This window comes from Ipomoea triloba, chromosome 13 (assembly GCF_003576645.1).
Source record: "Ipomoea triloba cultivar NCNSP0323 chromosome 13, ASM357664v1".
In the NCBI taxonomy this organism is placed as follows: domain Eukaryota; kingdom Viridiplantae; phylum Streptophyta; class Magnoliopsida; order Solanales; family Convolvulaceae; genus Ipomoea; species Ipomoea triloba.
Window position 1 is genome coordinate 28,872,709 of NC_044928.1, and position 20,466 is coordinate 28,893,174.

At 34.4% G+C, this 20,466-nt stretch overlaps 2 protein-coding genes and 1 long non-coding RNA gene across 6 annotated transcripts; 1 reads left to right on the forward strand and 2 right to left on the reverse strand.

Annotated features, from left to right (window-relative positions):
- Positions 1-1,274: 1,274 nt before the first annotated feature.
- LOC116002536 (double-stranded RNA-binding protein 2-like) lies at positions 1,275-4,976 on the forward strand. 2 transcript variants are annotated; one of them, XM_031242705.1, is made up of 4 exons: positions 1,275-1,600; positions 2,656-2,916; positions 3,248-3,467; positions 3,567-4,976. In XM_031242705.1, exons 2-4 carry the CDS (start codon positions 2,671-2,673, stop codon positions 4,739-4,741), a joined length of 1,641 nt encoding a protein of 546 aa, XP_031098565.1. In that variant the 5' UTR covers positions 1,275-1,600; positions 2,656-2,670; the 3' UTR covers positions 4,742-4,976. The 2 variants fall into 2 exon arrangements, with proteins under 2 accessions (XP_031098565.1, XP_031098566.1); XM_031242706.1 differs by having other exon boundaries at positions 2,669-2,916.
- A 1,066-nt stretch (positions 4,977-6,042) lies between these two features.
- On the reverse strand, positions 6,043-9,569 carry LOC116002733 (tubby-like F-box protein 6). 3 transcript variants are annotated; one of them, XM_031242904.1, is made up of 7 exons: positions 9,410-9,569; positions 8,811-9,149; positions 7,820-7,907; positions 7,588-7,717; positions 7,158-7,337; positions 6,331-6,815; positions 6,043-6,237 (listed from the first exon to the last, which is right to left on the reverse strand). In XM_031242904.1, exons 2-6 carry the CDS (start codon positions 9,114-9,116, stop codon positions 6,344-6,346), a joined length of 1,176 nt encoding a protein of 391 aa, XP_031098764.1. In that variant the 5' UTR covers positions 9,117-9,149; positions 9,410-9,569; the 3' UTR covers positions 6,043-6,237; positions 6,331-6,343. The 3 variants fall into 3 exon arrangements, with proteins under 3 accessions (XP_031098764.1, XP_031098765.1, XP_031098762.1); XM_031242905.1 differs by having other exon boundaries at positions 6,043-6,251; XM_031242902.1 differs by having other exon boundaries at positions 6,043-6,815.
- A 7,377-nt stretch (positions 9,570-16,946) lies between these two features.
- LOC116003168 lies at positions 16,947-18,153 on the reverse strand. The gene is made up of 2 exons (XR_004094631.1): positions 18,014-18,153; positions 16,947-17,481 (listed from the first exon to the last, which is right to left on the reverse strand). It is a non-coding gene; the product is annotated as an uncharacterized LOC116003168 (long non-coding RNA).
- Between the last annotated feature and the right edge of the window lie 2,313 nt (positions 18,154-20,466).

Below are 20,466 nucleotides of genomic sequence, written 5' to 3' on the forward strand. Positions count from 1 at the left end.
TATATATATATATATATATATATATATATATATATATATATATATATATATATATATATATATTTTAAAAATATTTTAATTATATGTTTTCTAATTTGAAAATAGGGATTTTGAACATTTTTTTTTTTGGTTCATAGAACTATACAATTCTTCGATTATTAAACAGACCTAATATATTGGAGCAATATTATTATTCTATTTTTTTTTCCTTCTAATATTCTAGGTTGTGGCAAGTCACATTTACTATTGTTGTATACGTGGACACATCTAAACACAAAACAACATTATCTTATTTATTGTACACATATAACTCGACATACAATGATCCAAATAGTATAGTTTTTTTTAACCAACCAAAACAACATAGCCTCTAGCCCTCTACATGATCTTTTTTAATTGTTTTTATTTATTTATTTTACAAGTATTATGTCATTTTCACAATTAATCATCAAATATTAAAAGTTTCATACAATTTACTTTTCATGTGCAGTTTGTAAGCAATTACATGATTATGTTTATCATGTGTAGATCCCAATTACGGTGATTAGTGAATATGATTTTTGCATCACCCGAAAAAGTTGAGATAGTAATCAATATAAGATATAATTTTACTAAAATATGAAAAAAAATAATCCAATTGATGCTTTATTTTCAAAAATACTAGATTTACTCTCAAAATTATACTCCCAATTTTTAATCTCACATGTGTTCAAATTTGATTGGAGGATGAAAAAAATGGAATGGATAAATATCATGGCCCACTATTAAATTGATCAATCAAAACATGCCAACTCATATGGAGTAGATAATGGGAGTGTGAATTGGGAGTACATGTAGAATTACTCCTTTTTTTTTTTTTTTGAAATCTAATCCAATTGACGTTAGTTCAAGTAGATATGACTTAAACTATGATGCACGAAAACTTAGAAAAGATAACGCATAACATGATGTATTAAATTTGAATGATTATACTTGATTACTCATTAATCTTATCCCTAAGATGCAAATATGCAATACCAGAAATAATGAACAACTCAGATGATCACAATAGAAAAATTTAAAAAATACCCCGAGATTGAGTCATCTAAGTTCAATTGAGTTACTATGATTTACATATTTCACTTGGTTGGACCTGAGAAAAAAATAATGTGAGAAAAGTGAGTCTTTATTAATCAAGAAGATATTGCCTTGAAATCTACAGTGGACATAATTGAACTTTTGAATGCAGTCGGTATAAAGTTGCAGAGAACCTTTTAATACACACCACTTTATGGCCGAGTTAAAAAGAAAATGGAAAAAAAAAAAATAAAAGGCAGCTTTCTCTCTCTTCACCTTTCAACAGTGTTAAAGATCCGTGAATAGAATCGCAGAAAGATTGAAAAAGGGCGCATCAGAATTCAGAAACAAGCATAGAAATAGTCGCTGTGTATTTAATCACTCAAATAAATTCGTATCATAGAAGCCTATGCAAGTTAATTTTGCTGTTTAGATCTTCCTATAGATCCCTCTCGCCGCCGACATCGCCGGAGCTTCTGTTTTTCCCGTTCCCATGGCGCCATTTTACATCACCTGAGCTCCACTTCCCATTTTAATCGTAAAGGTGACTGTTATTCATCCATTTGCAATTTGGGAACTGATCTTAGTATCTTACGCTTGAATTGAAGGTTTTTGGCTTTTAATTATTACCATTTTGCTATGTGAATTGAGTTAGAGGTAAATTGTTACTCCTCCTGGAGTTGGGGCTAACTAAATAGAGTCTCTATTGAATGCACAGTTATTGAAGATTAAAAAAAAAACAATTATTAGTATATGCTCTTAATACCCAGTCTTGTGAAGTGTGTTGTTCTATGGCATCTTTTTGTTGCCCTTTTCAATTAGGAGAGTATCAGGAGGCGGGTTTGTGAGGTTTGGCAGGAGAATCATCTTATTAGACGGTGTGGCCGAGGTGGAGTTTGAATATTCTTTAAAATGATACTTTATTTTGATTACAATATGCAGGTTAGCAGGGAAAACTCTCTCAGCCAAAATATAATTTATTTTGGGGTACTTGTTTTTGCAGAAGATGCTGGAGCTTGGATCAGTTAGGTTTAGAATTTAAGTGATTGGATCGTTAGTTTCATATGTTTTGCTTCTTAGTTGTTCAGCTTGGTGAATGGCTTGAAAAGGAATCTAGTTGCTCCTTTAAATTATCTTTTGCCTATTAGCCTTTCTTGGTTTGAGCCGGGCAACCTAGGCTGGTTTACCTCTTTGTGGTCCTTTGACAGCTAAGGTCACAAGACTGGTTTACCCAATGCATACCCTTGGGTGGGTATTGGCCGCAGGTTTCCCTTCATTCTTTAGTCTGTTCTTTCCTGGATTTATTGGGAATTGAGTTGAATAGTTTTTGTTGAATTTCTTGAATTGATATTTGCTGTGGATGAATGGTTATGCCTAAGGTTTTTGTTTACACTGCAAATCTGGGTTTATATTCTTATTGTTGCAACTTAGTTAATCAGTATATTTTTCCAGTTGGCATTGATTTCTTTACTTCATGTAAAAGTGAGGGCTGCATAGCTCTTCTCTGCTTATACTCTACAATTTGAAGTGATGAAGTTCATAATCTCTTTGTTTTCGTATATTGGACGTGATTTTTAATCATAGTTACCCATGTGATAGTGTTTTGTGTCAGGGATGTATAAGAACCAACTTCAAGAATTAGCTCAGAGAAGCTGCTTCAACTTGCCATCCTACTCATGTATACGAGAAGGACCTGATCATGCCCCTCGCTTCAAAGCCAAAGTAAATTTTAACGGCGAAATCTTTGAGAGCCCAAACTTCTTCTCGACCTTGAGACAAGCAGAACATGCTTCAGCTGAGATTGCGCTTAAAACACTCTCACAGAGAGGCCCTTCAAGAGCATTAGCTGCAAGAGTTTTGGTACTACTTCTCCATTGCTTGATAATTGTTCCTTTCATTTCCTTATTATCTTGTTTTACGGCTTTAAACACTTGGCACTCTTTTTTAGTAATAGGTAACCTTTGTCCCTTTTAGACAAGCAGAAATGCTGTCCACAAGATTCCCGGATTATGAGCATTAATTTTCTGATTCCTCGAACCAGTGGTTTTATTGCATAACTTAATTTTATATCCACCTTCTTTAAGCACGATCAGATGCACGATATTCCAGAAATCCAGAATCCTTTAAAAAAAAATTGCGTGAACGAACGACAGTGACATGTTGCATCCTTTTCTCCACTTTGCATATGCAGGATGAGACGGGAGTTTACAAAAATTTGCTTCAAGAAACTGCTCACAGGGCCGGGTTAAATCTTCCACTTTATACCACTGTTAGATCTGGGCCGGGATGTGCTCCACTTTTTACTTGCTCAGTCGAACTTGCTGGGATGAGTTTCAAAGGAGAGCCGGCAAAAACCAAGAAGCAAGCACAAAAAAGTGCTGCAATGGCTGCTTGGTTTTCCTTGAAGAATCGTAAGTAGAATATGTAATTTCTCGTATCCTGAAGTATCCCTATTACACATACAAATTCTTGTGATTTTATCTAAAGTTATTCCGTGTATTTATGTGTAGTGTCACAGCAAGATTCTTCTGGCTGCTCTTCGTCTGATGGAGGAAAGGATGAGCAAGAGCAAGTAACCGTTGCTCGCTACCTTTCCAAATTTAAATTACCGGAAAGAAGGAGACCGCTAAAGGCTCCTGTTAAGAACGACGTGATCCCATATCACGCCAGCAGATCAATCGACAGACTGCAGCATCAAAATTACACGTATTTTCCTCTCTCCCCAGACATGTCTACATATCAAAATTGGCATCATCATGGAATGACGCTTCCAAGCTACCTCCTGAGCTCGCCTTCAGCTCCCTCGTCCATCTCCGGGCCTCAAATTTTCCCTTTTGTACAGTCCATTTTCCAGTCCGGCATCGGCCCATATATCTTCCCGAGGGAACGAGAACCTGTCCCGTTGATACAAGGTGGTCCGTTTTTCTACATGGCTGGTGATTTGATGCCAGCTTGTTCTAATAATTCCCGGGTTAGAATAGAAGAAATAGAAGAAAACAGCCAAGTCGAAGAAGAGTGGCGGAACAAGGATATAAATTCCAGTTGCCCGAGGATCAGCCAATCCTCCATTGCCAGTGGTTCTCAGGGCGATGTTCTGAAATATCCAAATGAGTATGCCAGTATGAGGGTGCGAGCACAAACGTGTAACCGTGAAGAATTCAGTTGGCTCTCTCCTGGTTTTCTGCAAAACAACCCCGGAGCAATAGCGATGAATCAGCCCGCGTTACACCAACAAAACGCAAACTACTCGAGCTTCTCGCCATCTCGAGCTCAAGGCACACACGCATGGAGGTCTAGTTCTCCTCGACCAACAAGGGGTCCTACATTAGTTCCACCCGAAACATCTCAGAGGAACATAAACGCCATTGCCACTGCAAGATCTTCAGCTAGTGCCACACTCGGTGTTCCAAGAACCGCTAGTTTTTCTTCCCGACCAAGCAGGACCACAGTTCCTTCATATTCAACCAGACCGTGGCTGGAAAGAAGCCTAGTGCCCTGCACAAGGACCATCGCCCCAGCTGTCCAAATCCGATCAGTCGTACCAGTATGTTCAGCTCCTGCTCAGCGAGTTCCACCCGCCATCAGCCAGGGCCCATCATCTTCCAAAGGCGACACCAGGCAAACCAAAGAAACCTCTGTTGACATTTCAGCAGCAAGTTCAGAGTTTTCGAGGCTCCAAATATGAGTAATTTGATCATGTTTTAGACGAGTCTTAAGGCAATTTCCGATAAACCGCATGCTTGCTTGTTCAAGTTACAAATAGCAAGAGAGAAAATGAATAGAGAATAAGATCTACTGTCTTTTGAATTTAGTGGTAGGCTATCCAGAACATTATGAAAGATGAGGAAAATATATATATATAACCAAAATTTTGTATACTCTGTCTAATCTTTCATAGAATATTACTCTTTTTGGCTTGTTATCTTCATAGTTCCTAATTAAAAATTTGGTCCTACTTATGATATACATTAGAAGAAAAATGAAGGAGAACTTTTCAACAACAACCCCTCTTGTAAAACAAGAGACAAAAGGGTGAAGGCTAATAGCAATTGTTATACCATGGTTCATATTGCATATTGCATTGTGAATTCTGATACAAAAATTCTGTATCTTCAGTTAACACATTATGTACTTATAGCTAACAGTTTTTGTACATGTAAACAAATACAAGTAACTTATAATTGCTAACACATAATATGATAGCTACAGGTACAAAAATTGTCAACTGCTGGTACAAAATGTGTGTATAATCACATAATCTGAAGGTTGTTTTTGAATTAGGGCCTACAATACAAGGTAGAACCTGGACCATGGTATAATTTGTTCGGCTAACAAGTTATGATGTATGGAAACTTTTAAGGGAAGCATTTTCCTCAGAAATGTTTCTTTATCTATGAATTTTTACTTTCTCAAGTAGAAATTCAAGAAAATTGGATAAACATCAACACATAGCCAAGAGCTAAACACATGCTGGGACAATAATACAATCCCACACATCTCACTGTACAACAGAGACAAAAATGAGTAGACAGACATTATTGTTATGCAAGAAAACTAGCTGGGTACAGGCTTGCAATGGATAAGAACATTTGATTATTTGAAACATTTTTCTGCTCACCCAAATTGTCTTTATGTTTTAGTCCATACGACACATAAGAGCAACCCCAGCAATGAATTTTGCTGACTTAAAATAAAAATAAAAATTCTTGATGAAATGGAAAAATAAAAATTCTTGATGAAATGGAAGAAAGAGAGAGTAGGAGAGATAGTATGTTGCTGAGGAGTTTGAATTTTTTGTGGGCGCCGTTGAATTGGTCGTCTTCTCACAGGTTCGTTGGAATTGGTCAAAGGGTCGCCAGAACCCTAGTGACCTGCTATTACATGTCATTAACCGATTTTTGGGCTTTAATGCACCAAAATTACAAGTTTATGAGTTTAATTGCAACTTTCAAACGATTAAACATATTAATTGAGAGACAAATGCAATAGTGGCGAAAAACCGAAAATTTTCTTCACAACTTCAAAGAAAAAGGGGAACAGAGTATATACAAGGAAGAATTTACAGTAGTAAAAGTTACCCTACTTTCCACCATTATCAACAAGTCCAGTGCAAAAGATAATAGGGAGTGATACAAATCATACAATCTCATCTTTACCGTTTTATCCCCAACGTGCTCCATTCTGCAAATTATGTGCTGTGTGTTCAAATATATACAAATGTAACTAAAACTATGGAAATAGACAAATAGTAGAAAAGGTAAATTAGATTCACACCTCCCAATCCTCGTTATTCACACGCTAACTTGGAGTCGAAGTTGCTAAGACAGATGGCAAATGCAAGAAATGGCGATAACGGGTAGCGAAAATCCATTGTGAAGACATCCTTCGCTACTTTCCCGAACTGTAGAATGACCTTCTCACATTCGGGCCCCGCCACCCCGTTCTCGGGAGAAGCTACCAACTGAAAGTTTTTCACCGAAGCAACTGTTACTCGTCCGTGAAAGTTTAGGCACCAACACTGGAGCTGCTCGTGCCATCGGGGAGCCTTGTTTTTTAAAACTAGCGATCCGTCCGTTTGCCTCTCCGATGATCTGGACAGGAATTTCTCCGAGCACGTTGATTTTGACCTGAAAAAGGGTATTGTTGGAAAGGAATCACCGCTCAAAATTGGAAAGTCGGTCTGTGTGGGAGCTACGCCTCCTGGTTTAATCGAAGATGCCGGGATAGTATCCATAACACACTGCATTTTCCGTGGACCCCTGGTTGGCATAAGAGAATATTGATAAGATATTTCTACCCTCAAGCACTTGAGTTACCAAATCAGAGTACTTTGTAGAAAAATGTTTGGTAAATTAGTTGTTAGCTGATAGCTGTTTGGTATAATTTATGTTCTCCAAAGGCTAATTGAAAAGGTTGCTTTGAGTAGCCTTTTGAAATTTAGTATTTTGAAGTTACAAAAAAGCTTATTAGGCAAACACATTGATTTTTTAACCAAGTCAAACAACTAATAATGGTCAAATAGGCCAAAATTAGCTGATAGGCTGATTATTTACCAAACACGGCCATAGTCTTTTCAATCAGTAAACAATTCAAAATTACACCTGGCTGCAAGTCCATTCAACTCATATGAAATGTGAGCGACTTCATAGTTTCCAACGGGTACTCTTGGGATGATATGTTTCAAGGCCCCCGGGCTAGTATTGTGACTTCTCACCATTTTAGCTCTCGTAACGGGCGGTGAAGCATCATACACCGTAAACTTGGTCCCCAGAAAATTCGACCTAGGAAAATGGAAAAGTTTCTTCTAGTTAGCCCTTCCACATTCTTAATATGTTTCTTTGAATACTACTAACTCTATTAGAATGCAGTATCTGTTCATAACTACTTTCTCAACTTAATATTGCCTCCACTGAGGCTCAAACCCATCACCTCCCGTATAAAGGGAAGAGTTTGATGCCACTAGACCACAAGGTCCTTGGCCACATTCTTAATATGCTAGTCAATTAGTTTACGGAAAATTTCACGACCCACCTCAGTTTTCCTAGATAATTGCCCCTTGCCTTTGACATATCACCGGCATGGAGAGATATAATGTAGTCTGTGCACGTTGTTCGCCTATACTTGCGAGCCGCAAGTAGAAACTTCCCGTCATCAGTCAATGCTGCCACAACAATCAGATGGAGTAAAACGGACATTCATAACTACATAAGCATTGTTTAACCTTCACAATGCTCAAAACTTAACCGAAATAAGAAATGCCTACCTTGAGACAAATTGAGGTAAAGATGAAATGTCTGTGAAGTGTTGCTCCGCTTTAGAAAGCACTGCATCATAGTGTCTCTTGGGCCAGGCTGCAAACAATATACAGAAACTTTTAAGGTGACAAGAACATTGGAAACGAAAACTAAAAAAAACCGTTCTCATCCACCCTTCTTTGTGCCAAAACCTAACTTTTAAAGATACAAATTGCCGTGTTCTGTATTCATTCTAGACCTATAAATAGTGAAAAACATAATTGAACCATTTCGATTCTATGCCAACCGTAATTTCTAATCCACAATAAACCGGTGCATCAGACACATAACATTAAAACAACAAAAGAAAAACACAATAACCAACTTATCTCTATCAAAGCCAAGAACCTTAAGGCCTCGGTTTCAAGCCCATTCCCTCAGTTGTCCCAAAAACACAAACTATCTATATCAAAAGCAGTACAATCTCATCACTCTCATAGCATAACTCAAACCACGAGCAGTACTAAAACATCAAAATTCCCTCAGTTGCACCAAAAACACAAACTATCTATATCAAAAGCAGTACAATCTCACCACTCTCATAGCATAACTCAAACCACGAACAATACTAAAACATCACAATTCCCTCAGTTGCACCAAAAACACAAACTATCTATATCAAAAGCAGTACAATCTCACCACTCGCATAGCATAACTCAAATCACGAGCAATACTAAAACATCACAATTCCCTCAGTTGAACCAAAAACACAAACTATCTGTATCAAAAGCAATACAATCTCGCCATTCTCATAGCATAACTCAAATCACGAGCAATACTAAAACATCACAATTCCCTCAATTGAACCAAAAACACAAACTATCTATATACAATCTCACCACTCTTAGAACAACTCAAATCGCGAGGAATACTAAAACACCACAAGGATTACTTCAGAACATGGCAATCCCAAATTAACACTCAATGCATAGAAGACAGAGAGAGAGAGAGCAGACTGACCTGCTTTACTGCAATGGGAAAAGTGATTCTGCCACTAACTTCAGGGGTCTGAACCACCTCCTTCAAGATCTCCCTCCAGCTCCTACAAACCCCAGCACAAGCCACCACACTCTTCCTCAAGGGCCACTTTGCCTCACACTCTTCAACCCTAATCAACACCTCCCTCAACAGCTCTATGGGCATGTCAGCCCACAAGCTCCGCCTCAAACCCTCACACCCACCACCCAGAAACACCTCCGACGGCTCCTCCGCCGCCACGGCCGAGCTATGGCGGCTCCTAGACCTGGACCCATAATTCCACTTCATTTCCTCAAAGACTTCCAGAACTACCCACCACTCCTACATACAAAAACAAGCAAAATATTTCAGTTTTTTAAAAAGAATTCTCAATATCATCAACAAAAGCCAGACTCTTTAGTCTTTAATGCACCTTCCATGGCAGATCTTAAACGAAAAACCACCAAATCATGATAAAGATGCAAACTTTACAGATACCCATGCATTATGCATGCATACACATGGAAAAGACTCGATTTCTCCGGGGAAAAAACCAATATTTCAGCTAGAATTCTGATTTAAAGCAAAAATGAAAGACTTACTGAATTGAAACAGCTCCAAATCACCCAGAACTAGCAGCAAACAAAATATAGATACAGCAATACACACTCACAACATAAGCACTATATGCATAGATTTTTATAGGATTATGAATTTAAGAAAGAGCAATTCAGAAGGAAGAAGAGAAGAACCGAATATGAGTAGAGTGCGATAAATACTCAAGAATTAGGATAGAAATACGACAATGCTGCGGTGGAATTGGGTCCCACACAATATTGTTTTTTACTCCGTGATTATTTATTTGGGGTTTTTTTTTTTTTGAACTTATTTATTTTGGGTTTCCTTTTTTTATTCATTTATTATTTATAGCTTCATCAAGGATATTTCCTTGTATATAGCCATTGTAATAATTGAAAGAGGAAATCTCGAATTAAATAGAACCATTACACTATTAAACAAATAAAAGTGTATTTAATCTAGACTTCTATAACTTTCTAAGATTTTTAACCACTTTAAAAGTTTGGTGTGATCTAGACTTTTAAAGATTAAGTCTATCGATATTTCATTTCGATTTTTCAATAATTTTTTAAAAATATAATGTTATCCGATTCAGACTTTTACAATCTTTAAAAATTGGAATAAGGGTCAAATAAGCCACCAAACTACACACAAAACTGCAATTAGGCCATCGAACTAAAAAACAATGTAATTGGGTCCTTGAACTACACAAATTCATGCAAATTAACCCAAAGTGACTTGTTGACTTGATCTTCCAGTTACCAACTTTAAAAATAATATTTTAAAATAATTTTAAATTAATTAATTAATTAAAATTAAAAAAAAAGGAACAAGTCAATTGGGTCCTTTTTAAAATTTTAAATTTTAAATTTAATTTTAATTAATTATTTTAAAATATTATTTTTAAAGTTGGTAACCGGAAGATCAAGTCAAACAAGTCAATTTGGGTTAATTTGCAGGGATTTGTGTAGTTCAGGGACCTAATTGCATTGTTTTTGAGTTCAATGGCCTAATTGCAGTTTCGTGTGTAGTTCGGTGGCCTATTTGACCCTTATTCCTTAAAAGTTTATTAGTATTTAAAAACTTATTAACGACTCTATCATAATAAAATTTACATAGACTATCAAAATTATTAGTAAATTCAATATCAACAAAAATAGTATTATTAAGATTAAATTGGCTACATATGTAAAAAAAAAAAAAAAAACTATTTTTTACTATTTTTGTTGATCTTTAATTTGTACTTAACAGGCTAAAAAGTAAAAATATTTTAAATTTAAACTAAGAATAAAAATCATTTTAAATTTGTACTTAATTTTACTAAGACTAAATTGGCTACCTATATTTTTAAAAATGAATTAGTTTTAACTTTAATTAGTTTACCAAAATCAAAATAATTAAATTGGCCACGTATGTTTTTAGAAATGAATTAGTTTTTTAGAAATGTCTATTTTTTTTTTTTGAATACTACTGCCTCTATTACAATGCAGTATGTGTTCGTAACTACTTTCTCAACCTATGGAAGCACAAGAGTCAATATTGCCTCCACTGAGGCTCGGAAAGGGTTTGATGCCATTGGACCACAAGGTCATTGGCAAATTGATAAATCTATTTTAATCATACTTGAAAAGAGATTTTTTTCCAGCGAGAAATTGATAAAAATATGCTGTTTTTTTCCCGACAAAAAATGTCGAAAAATCCGCCGGATTTTATTTTCGGACGAGTAGTGGACTGAAAAACTGCCGGAAGAATTTTTTTTGCAACAAAAATAATAATCGATGACCAATCTTGCAAGTGTCACTATAGTCGTGGGAGTGTCACTATAAAATAATTTGTTAGATACGGAGTATTTATTTGTGCATCACACGAATTAATAGCATTTTTCAAGAAACGAAATAGTAACAAAAAATAAAAGTTGAAAGAGTGTGTAACACGCTAACACTAATGTAATGATTGATAGCCCTAATAATCCATTAGCTTGCTATTTGTGGGAATAATATAAACATAAAATATTTGTTGCCCTAAAATTACAACACGTATCATACTTTTTCATATTTATTATTGATTATAGTTATAGATATATATAGATTAACCTGTTTCATACCAAATGAAATTTAGTCAAATCGAAAATAATTTTAAAAAATTAACATAACAATATTTTTTTTTTGACTAAGAAAACTCACAGCTAAGGCGTCTATAGATGACTGGTTAAAATCGAGAAGGCCAAAGGCAGCTCCCGAAAAACTAATTGGTTCAAACCAAGAAAGTCAAAGGTTCAACGGTTCAATTCGAGAAGGTCAAAGACTTCTCCCAAATGCTGACCGGTTCAAATTGATAAGGTCAAATGCTGACTGCTCAAACAAAGAAGGCTAAATACAACTCCCAAAGCCTAACCTGTTCAAATCGAGAAGCCCAAAGGCTAAGGCCGATGACTCGAATTAATAAGGCCAAAGGTTGATCAACTCAAATCAATAAGGCTAAAGACAATTTTAACTACCAGACAAATTTAATTGGGATTATCCTAGATCGCAAACCAACACACATAAAATATTGTTGTCATTACTATTTGTACATATGTTTCTTTGGATGTTGGGTACTTGGGTACATATGTTTTTAATCAAATTGTATACTTACTATGTAGCTTAATTAATTCAAAAGTCCAAAAAATAGGTAACCTATGTGCGAAGTTATCATAATGATAATTGAATGAATGAAAATGATAGCCTCTGCACTATTCCATTTTGTGACACTGACTTTCATTTATCTTTATTTTACTCCAATCCAAATTACTATGGATGGAAGTGGTATCCTGGACTTTATACACCAACTCATAATAACAATCCCACTATAAAACATTCCATTTGTCTCGGTTATGAATTAATGTCTGTATTCTTCTCTAAAAGGGTGAATCCTCGGCGCCAATGGCCTTCCATATCTCGATCCGACAGAGCATTTTGGATTGCGCTTAATTTAAATTTAAAAAATATTTTTCCCCGATTCGTATATATTTAGAAACCGAAACCGTATATATGTCTAGTTTCGACTCCAGTTTCTAGAGTACATGGTTCGGTTTGAGCTGTAGTCGTATTTACTAGTATGTAAAAGGGTCAAAGTTTAGTGATTTTTATAGTGTGAGAATATTTGCACATTTTAAACTGAATTGATTGGTTTGAAAAAAGAAAACAATATATTGAAATTGACATATTTGAAAAAGTGGAGATATTTTGATGATATTAATATAAATTAATACTATGTCAAAAACCTTGTGGTCTAGTGGCTCATGGTGTCCCGGTTTACACTCCTAAATGGATGATGGGGGTGGGTTTGAGCCTCAGTGGAGGCAATTACTTTCTGACTCATTTTACACGTCTTATTTATTACTCATTAGTCAGATAAACTATTTTTTTCTAATTATTTGTTTGTTTTATTTAGTATTTTCTTATTATTTTTAAATTTAATTTTTTTGGGCTTAATAATATTTTTAATATAATTCCTAAATGTATAAATTTGATATAATATACTAATACTGATTGTAATATTTTGAAAATTAAATTGTAAATAATTAAAAAAAATCTCATTAAATGAATCAAACACATAAAATGATATATAATTAGTAATGAACAACCCAACGCTCTTTCTAGCGGCCAACTTTTTCGGTGCCCTCAAATGTAGTAACACCCTCTAACAACATGGACGGGTCAAGTTGTGTTTGCTTGTCTCTCAAGGGAAACTCAAGTTGGTCTCACATGAGCTGAGTTTAATATAACTATGTCACGTCTAATTACTCCATCACCTAATTTAATAAAAATAATGACAAATTAATGAATACGAAAAAATGCTATTATATATAATTAAAAGATTAAAAGAGATATTAATTGATTTAATTCTACAAATAATATTCCTTTCATCATTATGTATATAAATAAATTGTACAAGATTTTTTTGAGATATTTCCTATTTGGATAGGGTATTAAATATTCAATATAATGTCAACATAGTTACACATGGGGCTATTGCCTAATTGATGGGTTTGAGGGCAACTGTTTGGCTTACTTGTAGGTGTCTACATTTTTCTGGGGAATTAATCCCAATTTTCTTAGCTGGAAAATGGTTTTATCAACAAGAGTGGGCTCACACAAGTACAATGGGGGGACCAAGTCAATAGATTTAGAACCTTTTTGAGATTTTTTTTTAAAAATATATATACCTGCTAATTTTAAGTCTTTATTGATATTTTTTTGTTTAGATTTTAGAAGTGTCAAGTTTAAGTAGTAGTCCCTCTCCTTTTCTTTTTCCTCCATTTCTTGAAAAAAAAAATTACATTTTTTTTTCTCTTTCATGCTTTACAATTTAAAGCCAACAAAAACCCCTCACCAAAACATGTGATCATTGGCTTTGCTCTTACATGAATATATTAATCCAGCATAGAGTTGAGTGAAACTTTGGTAGGTTAGGAATAGATGGGTCTGTTAACAACAAAAGCAATTTAGCAAAGGAGACCTTAGTAAGACTCCTTTTTAAGAAGTTATTGGTACTTAAAAAAACGTAAAAGCTGACAAGCGACTACAATGATGCAAACCCGTCGAGGTTGTCCATAACTAACAGACTCAAACCAATAAGATTAATAAACAACTTTTATGTGTAGTTTAACTTGAAATTTATGGTTACCAAGTCAATAATTGTCCGACCAATTATATGATGTATGAGCATTTCATAGAGTAAAGGTGAAGGATCGATGTAAAAATAGAGAGTACATGTTGTAACCTTCATGGCTTCATCCTGTGGATCCCAATAAAAATGTCTAACATTAAAATTTGGGAAAATTGTAATTTATGCCCCTCCATAATATGTCAATTATCAATGTCACCCTTGAATTATTAATCGTGTAAATATTGCCCCTCAATTTTAAAAAACAGTACATATATTGCCCCTCCCGTGGTGTAAATATTGCCCCTCCTTCGTTATCGGGGGGGGGGGGTAATATATGTACCGTTTTTGAAAATTGAGGGGCAACATTTACACCACTAATAATTCAGGGGTGGCATTGATAATTGGCATATTATGAAGGGGTAAAAATTATAATTTTCCCTTAAAATTTTGTGAGATGAAATAGAGTAGTATTTTCCATAGGAATTGAGAAATTCACATGCAAAGTTGATCATCTAAACACAAAAATCTCTTTACCATATCATACACATTTCAATAAATTGTCATCCTTTTAACTCTATAACTAAACAAAACTACTTTTTAAAACTTCAAATACTAAAAAGAAGTTGATATAGCAGCTTGAGGTGCTCGATAAATAGACCAATAATGTAACTACAAGGTCTGGACTTTGACTACAACTCAATATACAGACCGCTAATGTAACTACAAGGTTAGAATTTCAACTGTGTAAGCAAATTGTGTTTTCATGGTTTTGGTTTTCATTCAAGTGAGGTGTTTGAAGTGCTAAAACTTAAAAGAGGAAAACTAACAGACACCCAAAGTAAAAGCCAAGAATTCCAACCCCACCACTCAACAATCAACATCTGAGAGTGACATGAATCTTCAAAAGGGCAAGATCAGCAGATAACAGGGAATCAATTTCTGGGGGGAGGTTCATATATCCATCCAGCTGTATATTGCTACACACACTAATGCATTTGATCAACCACATCAAAAACCACATTTTTTTCCTTCATTTTTGGTTGTTGGAAAGGGACATGGCAATACGAGTACAGATAAGGAAACAGGGACATCCAAACACAAACATGGGAGGGGGCATATACCACATATCCATCCTTGTCGACACCAATCCGCTGTCCCTAGCCTGTGAATAACCATAACAAGCTAAGTGGAGCAAATGATGGAGCATTGTTGATATAAACCACAATTAGGATTTGCATTCTTGAATAGAAGCACTAAGCCATTGCCACCAAACATCCTATAATACTAAAGACCAAGGATCGAGTCTCACCCGCGGCAGTGTGGGAACAACCTCTCAAAGTGAGGGGGCTCCTTGTGTCAGTTGTGTGCAGTAAACTAATCTCTGTGTTCAGGTGAGTTACAATGGTTTACATCCTCCCAGATGCTCTGTCGGGCTGGGACTTGGGAGCCTTTGAGGTTGGGGATTCAACCTTGTGGAAGGGGAAAAAAAAGTCATTAAGGGTAATGTTGTAATTTCATCTTTTTCACTTTCCATCCACCACTGAATTGGAATTCATAGGGAGAGCCCTATGAATTTCAATTCCACAAACGAAGGGAATTGCAATTCCCTTCAACTAAACAATATAATTGTGCACTGCAAAGAATTAAGCTTTAGTTGAATTACAACTACAGATTACTAAACAAGTCCTATAGCGGAAGCATAGTAGTTACCTAATTGTGTGGTAGTTGATGTAGAATCCGAACGTGTCTTCTCCCTCGGGTCTTTCTGTTTGATTTTATCACTAATAGGACTGTTCCGACGGGTTATAACATCTTGTTTATTAGAAAGGGATTACGAAACCCAAGTCTATACCTAACCAAAATTTCAATCATGGGCTATTATTAGACCGGGGTTTATTGTATATGGGCCGCATTATGGTAGAATATTATTAAATATTCTAACATATGCAGCCAAAATACCAACAGTAATGGCCTTTAAGTCCCTTTCACCAAAGTTTATTTTCCTTCTCATCATTCATACTAAAGAATGCTAGGTCCAAAACAAAAAATTAAGGAAGTTGTAATGTCCATATCTCATATTTCTTTAGATTATCTAAAGCAATTATACTATCCATCCATTCACACACTACACTTAGTGATATTTCAACTTTACTTCTCAAATCCCAGCAGACTAGGGCCATATAGATTGATAATAATAGCTTTGGTCATATTCTCAGGCAAAGGGCAAGCTTGTTAAATACAGATTTAGGCACCAGCAAGTATTGTTGGAAAAGAATTCCTTATAATCACCAAATCCAGCCAACAAAACCCATGAGCCAAACCACACTAAAAGATTGAAATCAATAAATTAACTAGTATAACCATAACCTTATAAACCTATATATTCTCTCTTATTTTTATAATGTGAGACTCTTAATAGAGGACAAACATCAACTTAATTGAAAGATCAGAATAATGGAAAGAAGGCAGATTAAATTCACTATCAGATCTTTAGATACTAGTTCTATGTTTTAGGCTTCAAATAGTCTAGACAATAAAGTCGATAAAATTCATCATCAGATCATTTTTAGACACTACTTTGTAAAACTGAAGAACATAAGAAAACAAGGGTGATCTAGACAATGTGGAGACATTCCCCTAGCACCATCTATTTGGGTAAATCTCATGTTTGGTGAAAATTGCAAATTCTGGTTCTATCAAATACAGTCTTGTTTCCTTTTTTTTTTTTTTTTTTAGAAAAAGAGAATTCTGTTAAGAAACACAATGTTTATAATGTTAAGACAAATAACTGAAAACTTTAAAGAAGCAACACATAAGACAACCTAGAGTTGCATCTGCAAGTTGGAGGATACACGATCTACTTCAAGTTGCATACAGATCAGGGTATTAGCTTAAATGAACTAGAATGTGTTGTACAATCCAAATTCTATACTTTCCCATTTCAGTGTAGATTAAACACATTGAGGGACACTTTAATCTAAGCAGCATTCATGCCTAACATTTCATTATAACATCACATTTTGGAATGCAATATAAATGCCAGAAATGAAACTTTTTTCCCCTTACTATCAGAGTCTAGGGCTGCACCCAGCGCCTGTGCAGCGTACCGGGACCCCTCTTACCTTGCGGACCAGCCTTATCCTCATTCGGCAGCATTGTGCCAAACTGATTTCACCTTGACACGGGCTCATCAAGAGAACAACAATAGCTCCCGACCAGTTTTGCCCTTCAAATCGCCTCATACCAGTCTTACCCTCATACGACGCCAAACTGGTTTCGCCTTGCCACGGGCTCATCAAGGGAACAACAATAGCTCCCGACCAGTTGTACCCTTCAAATCGCCTCGTTCCCCTTCATAATTAATTCAAGACTAGTGACGAGCTCCTTCATTTGAGTGAGGGTGAAGTTTAAATGACTTTAGAAATGTTGCTAATGAGATTTGAACCTATGACATAGACTTTTTAACATTAAATTTGGAATTCAATCAACAAGCTACTCAAACTATTGACAATTTGAACATAAATATAGGTTTTAAATAAAGTTTAATGCTATATATGTATATATATATATACACATATATATAAAGGGGTGGGGTGGGGGAGAGGGGGGCAACTACACCCATAGTTGCTCCGTCCGTTTTGAATATACACTCTGTCTTTGAACAGTTAAGCTCTCCAGTTAAATTCGAGCAAGACTTAAAAAGGTGATCGGTCAAACTAATTGAAGGCACATACAAGCATGAGTCTATGAGACTATGACCACCACAAGTTGAATGCTGTGGTGTTAGCGAGAACAATAACCAGTTCAAACACGCCATAAATTTAGCAGAGAAAAATCCCAGAAAGAATAGACATTGCATCCTACAAATTAAAACTCCAGATTCTGTGTCATAACAACAGTGCATTTACTAGTATTTGATATGGATAGATGAAGCAGAACGATGAGAATAGACATAACGTAGCAACTAACAACGTTACCAGAATTCAATCATGCGATGATGGAGAAAACGAATAAGTGAACTCCGACACCACCTCAAGTATATGCTGCGGAAACAACAGATCAAATGTTGCAAAGAAATTCGGACAATTAGTTTATAAATTTGCTTTTGTGTGGCGAGGGAAACCTAGAGAATCACTATTTTGTTCTCTTAATTGTTTCATCAGTTTCCTATTTTGGTCTCTCAAAACGGTAATTTTTACATTTTAAAAATTTCTTCAATTTTTTCCGTATTCAAAAAAAATTTCTTCAATTTAATCCTGAAATGATCTGCCTTAATTGATAAATTTTAAACAATTCGATAATCAAATTAGTTAAAATTAAAAACTAAGAATTATATTAGCAATTGAAAAACAATTGAGGGAACATGATTTCGAAAAACATACATTTTTCATTGTACAAACTAAACCCATCCTAATCTGACCACTGTGTATATGTTAGCTTTTGGGCTAATTCGTCTGTTAACACCTCTATCTGTTAGTTTCATTGAGGATATTATTAATTGATCGAATCAGGGATATTTTTTGAATTCAATTCAGCATATGCTTCATAAATTTATGGATGAGAGTTCATAAATGTCAAAACTGAAAAGGAAAGAGCAGTATTTGGACCTACAAAGAAGATCACACTGGCCCAAATATCTTCTATTATTTGATATTGGGTCAGAAACAGACAGAATACAAGATAAGTGGAATGACTGGGGGACTATATAAGAATTTTTATTTTTTAAGAGAGAAATTTATAACTATGATCTGAAGGTATACATCGTGTAAATATTATTTTCGTAAAATAATTTGTAAATCATACAGAAGGTAATCCACACTATAAAAGGCATATGCAATGTATTTGATTAAAAATTTGTTAACAATAATTAAACTGGAGAATCATGTTTAATTTCAAGCAGCAATCATCTCAGTTTTTGACAAATTTGGCACGAAAAGATTTTTTTAACAAAGAATATGAAACAGGCAGATCATATAAATCCAAACCGGGGAAAAAGTTGTCGATAATTGGAATCTTATATTCTTATGCTGTTTCATTCTTTGTGGCTGTAATGAATTCGATCGTGTGGTTACCAGACGCCAACAAACCAATTTTTACTTGAATCGTCTGATTTTGTTTATGGGTGATGACAAACTTGTAATTACCATATGATGGGGTTTATTAATATTTCTGTTAAGTATTACGGACCCTATTACAATATAGGGTTTGTTTATACATATTTTTTCAGTTTACTGAAGTATAAAGAGTTTATGTTCTCACTGTGATTCAAACATGTGACCTCCCATTTGAAAGAACTATAATTATGACTTATATTTTTTTTAAGGACTATGTTTTTATACTTATGTACAAATTTTTATAATACTTCATTGGATCTCTCACTGAAGGGCTAAAAATGAAAAGAATTATAAGTTACGCACATATATCAACAATTTTTATAGTCATGCATCCATATCCATAGTGAAATGTTATTCCGTTATCAAATCCTTCAAACCAAAAATGACTATAATTCTAAGAATATTCATACTTTTGCTTTTCATTTATTAACGGAATAAGGTATTAAAACACACCAATCTACTATCCTAATAAGAGCCAAAGAGAGTTAGGCCTAAAATGGGTAGAAAAAATGGCGGTCAAATTATTTAATCAAATGGATGGTTCAGATGAATTATTTAATCAAATAAATGGTTAAGATAATTCAAATTAATATTATTAATAGAGATTACATAATTTAACCTTACTTTTATGATTTCCGTTAAATATTCTCTTCTCCGTTAACATTCCGTTAACTTTTAACTTACCCATTAATTTATATAAGAAAGGTCTTAGGTTCGAACCTCATCTCAATCAAATTTGACATAATTAAGTTTCTCACTCTATTTTACTCTTATTAAATTAAATAAATTAGTAGCTACAACAAAAAATGATACATATGTATTTCTTTAATTTAGAATTATGTGTCTACAATACCTTTATTTGAAAAAATTATTCATTGTCAACAATTTAAATTAAATAAGAGAAATAATTTCATTAGTTATATTGTCTTTATTTTATCTCATATAAAGATTCTTTACATTCAAATTTATCAATTGATATTCATTACATTGTCCATTATCTTATTTTTACAATATCTTGTAATTAAATATCAAAGTTATAGTACAAAATAATATTATATATTTATTTACCAAGTATTTTATTAATACTATGAAAAAAAAATTGTAAAATAATTTGAAGCTAATTATATTAACTACTTGGGGGTTGGTTGACAAAGAGAATACTCAAATAATAACATAACAAATTGAAGTGGAATCACTCTATTTTACTCTTATTGAATTAAATATATTAGTAGTTAACCAAAAAATGATACATATGTATTTCTTTAATACGATGAAAAAAATAAAAAATAATAGTTTGAAACCAATCATAGAAAGTA

Bases quoted from the DNA above. Each gene is read 5' to 3' on its own strand.
- LOC116002536 (XM_031242705.1), top strand. From the start codon at position 2,671: ATGTATAAGAACCAACTTCAAGAATTAGCTCAGAGAAGCTGCTTCAAC. The intron at 2,917-3,247 runs GTACTACTTCTC...TTGCATATGCAG, and splicing joins CATTAGCTGCAAGAGTTTTG to GATGAGACGGGAGTTTACAA. The intron at 3,468-3,566 runs GTAAGTAGAATA...ATTTATGTGTAG, and splicing joins TTGGTTTTCCTTGAAGAATC to TGTCACAGCAAGATTCTTCT.
- LOC116002733 (XM_031242904.1), bottom strand. From the start codon at position 9,116: ATGAAGTGGAATTATGGGTCCAGGTCTAGGAGCCGCCATAGCTCGGCC. The intron at 7,908-8,810 runs GTCAGTCTGCTC...TATTGTTTGCAG, and splicing joins TTCCCATTGCAGTAAAGCAG to CCTGGCCCAAGAGACACTAT. The intron at 7,718-7,819 runs GTAGGCATTTCT...TTGTTGTGGCAG, and splicing joins TTACCTCAATTTGTCTCAAG to CATTGACTGATGACGGGAAG.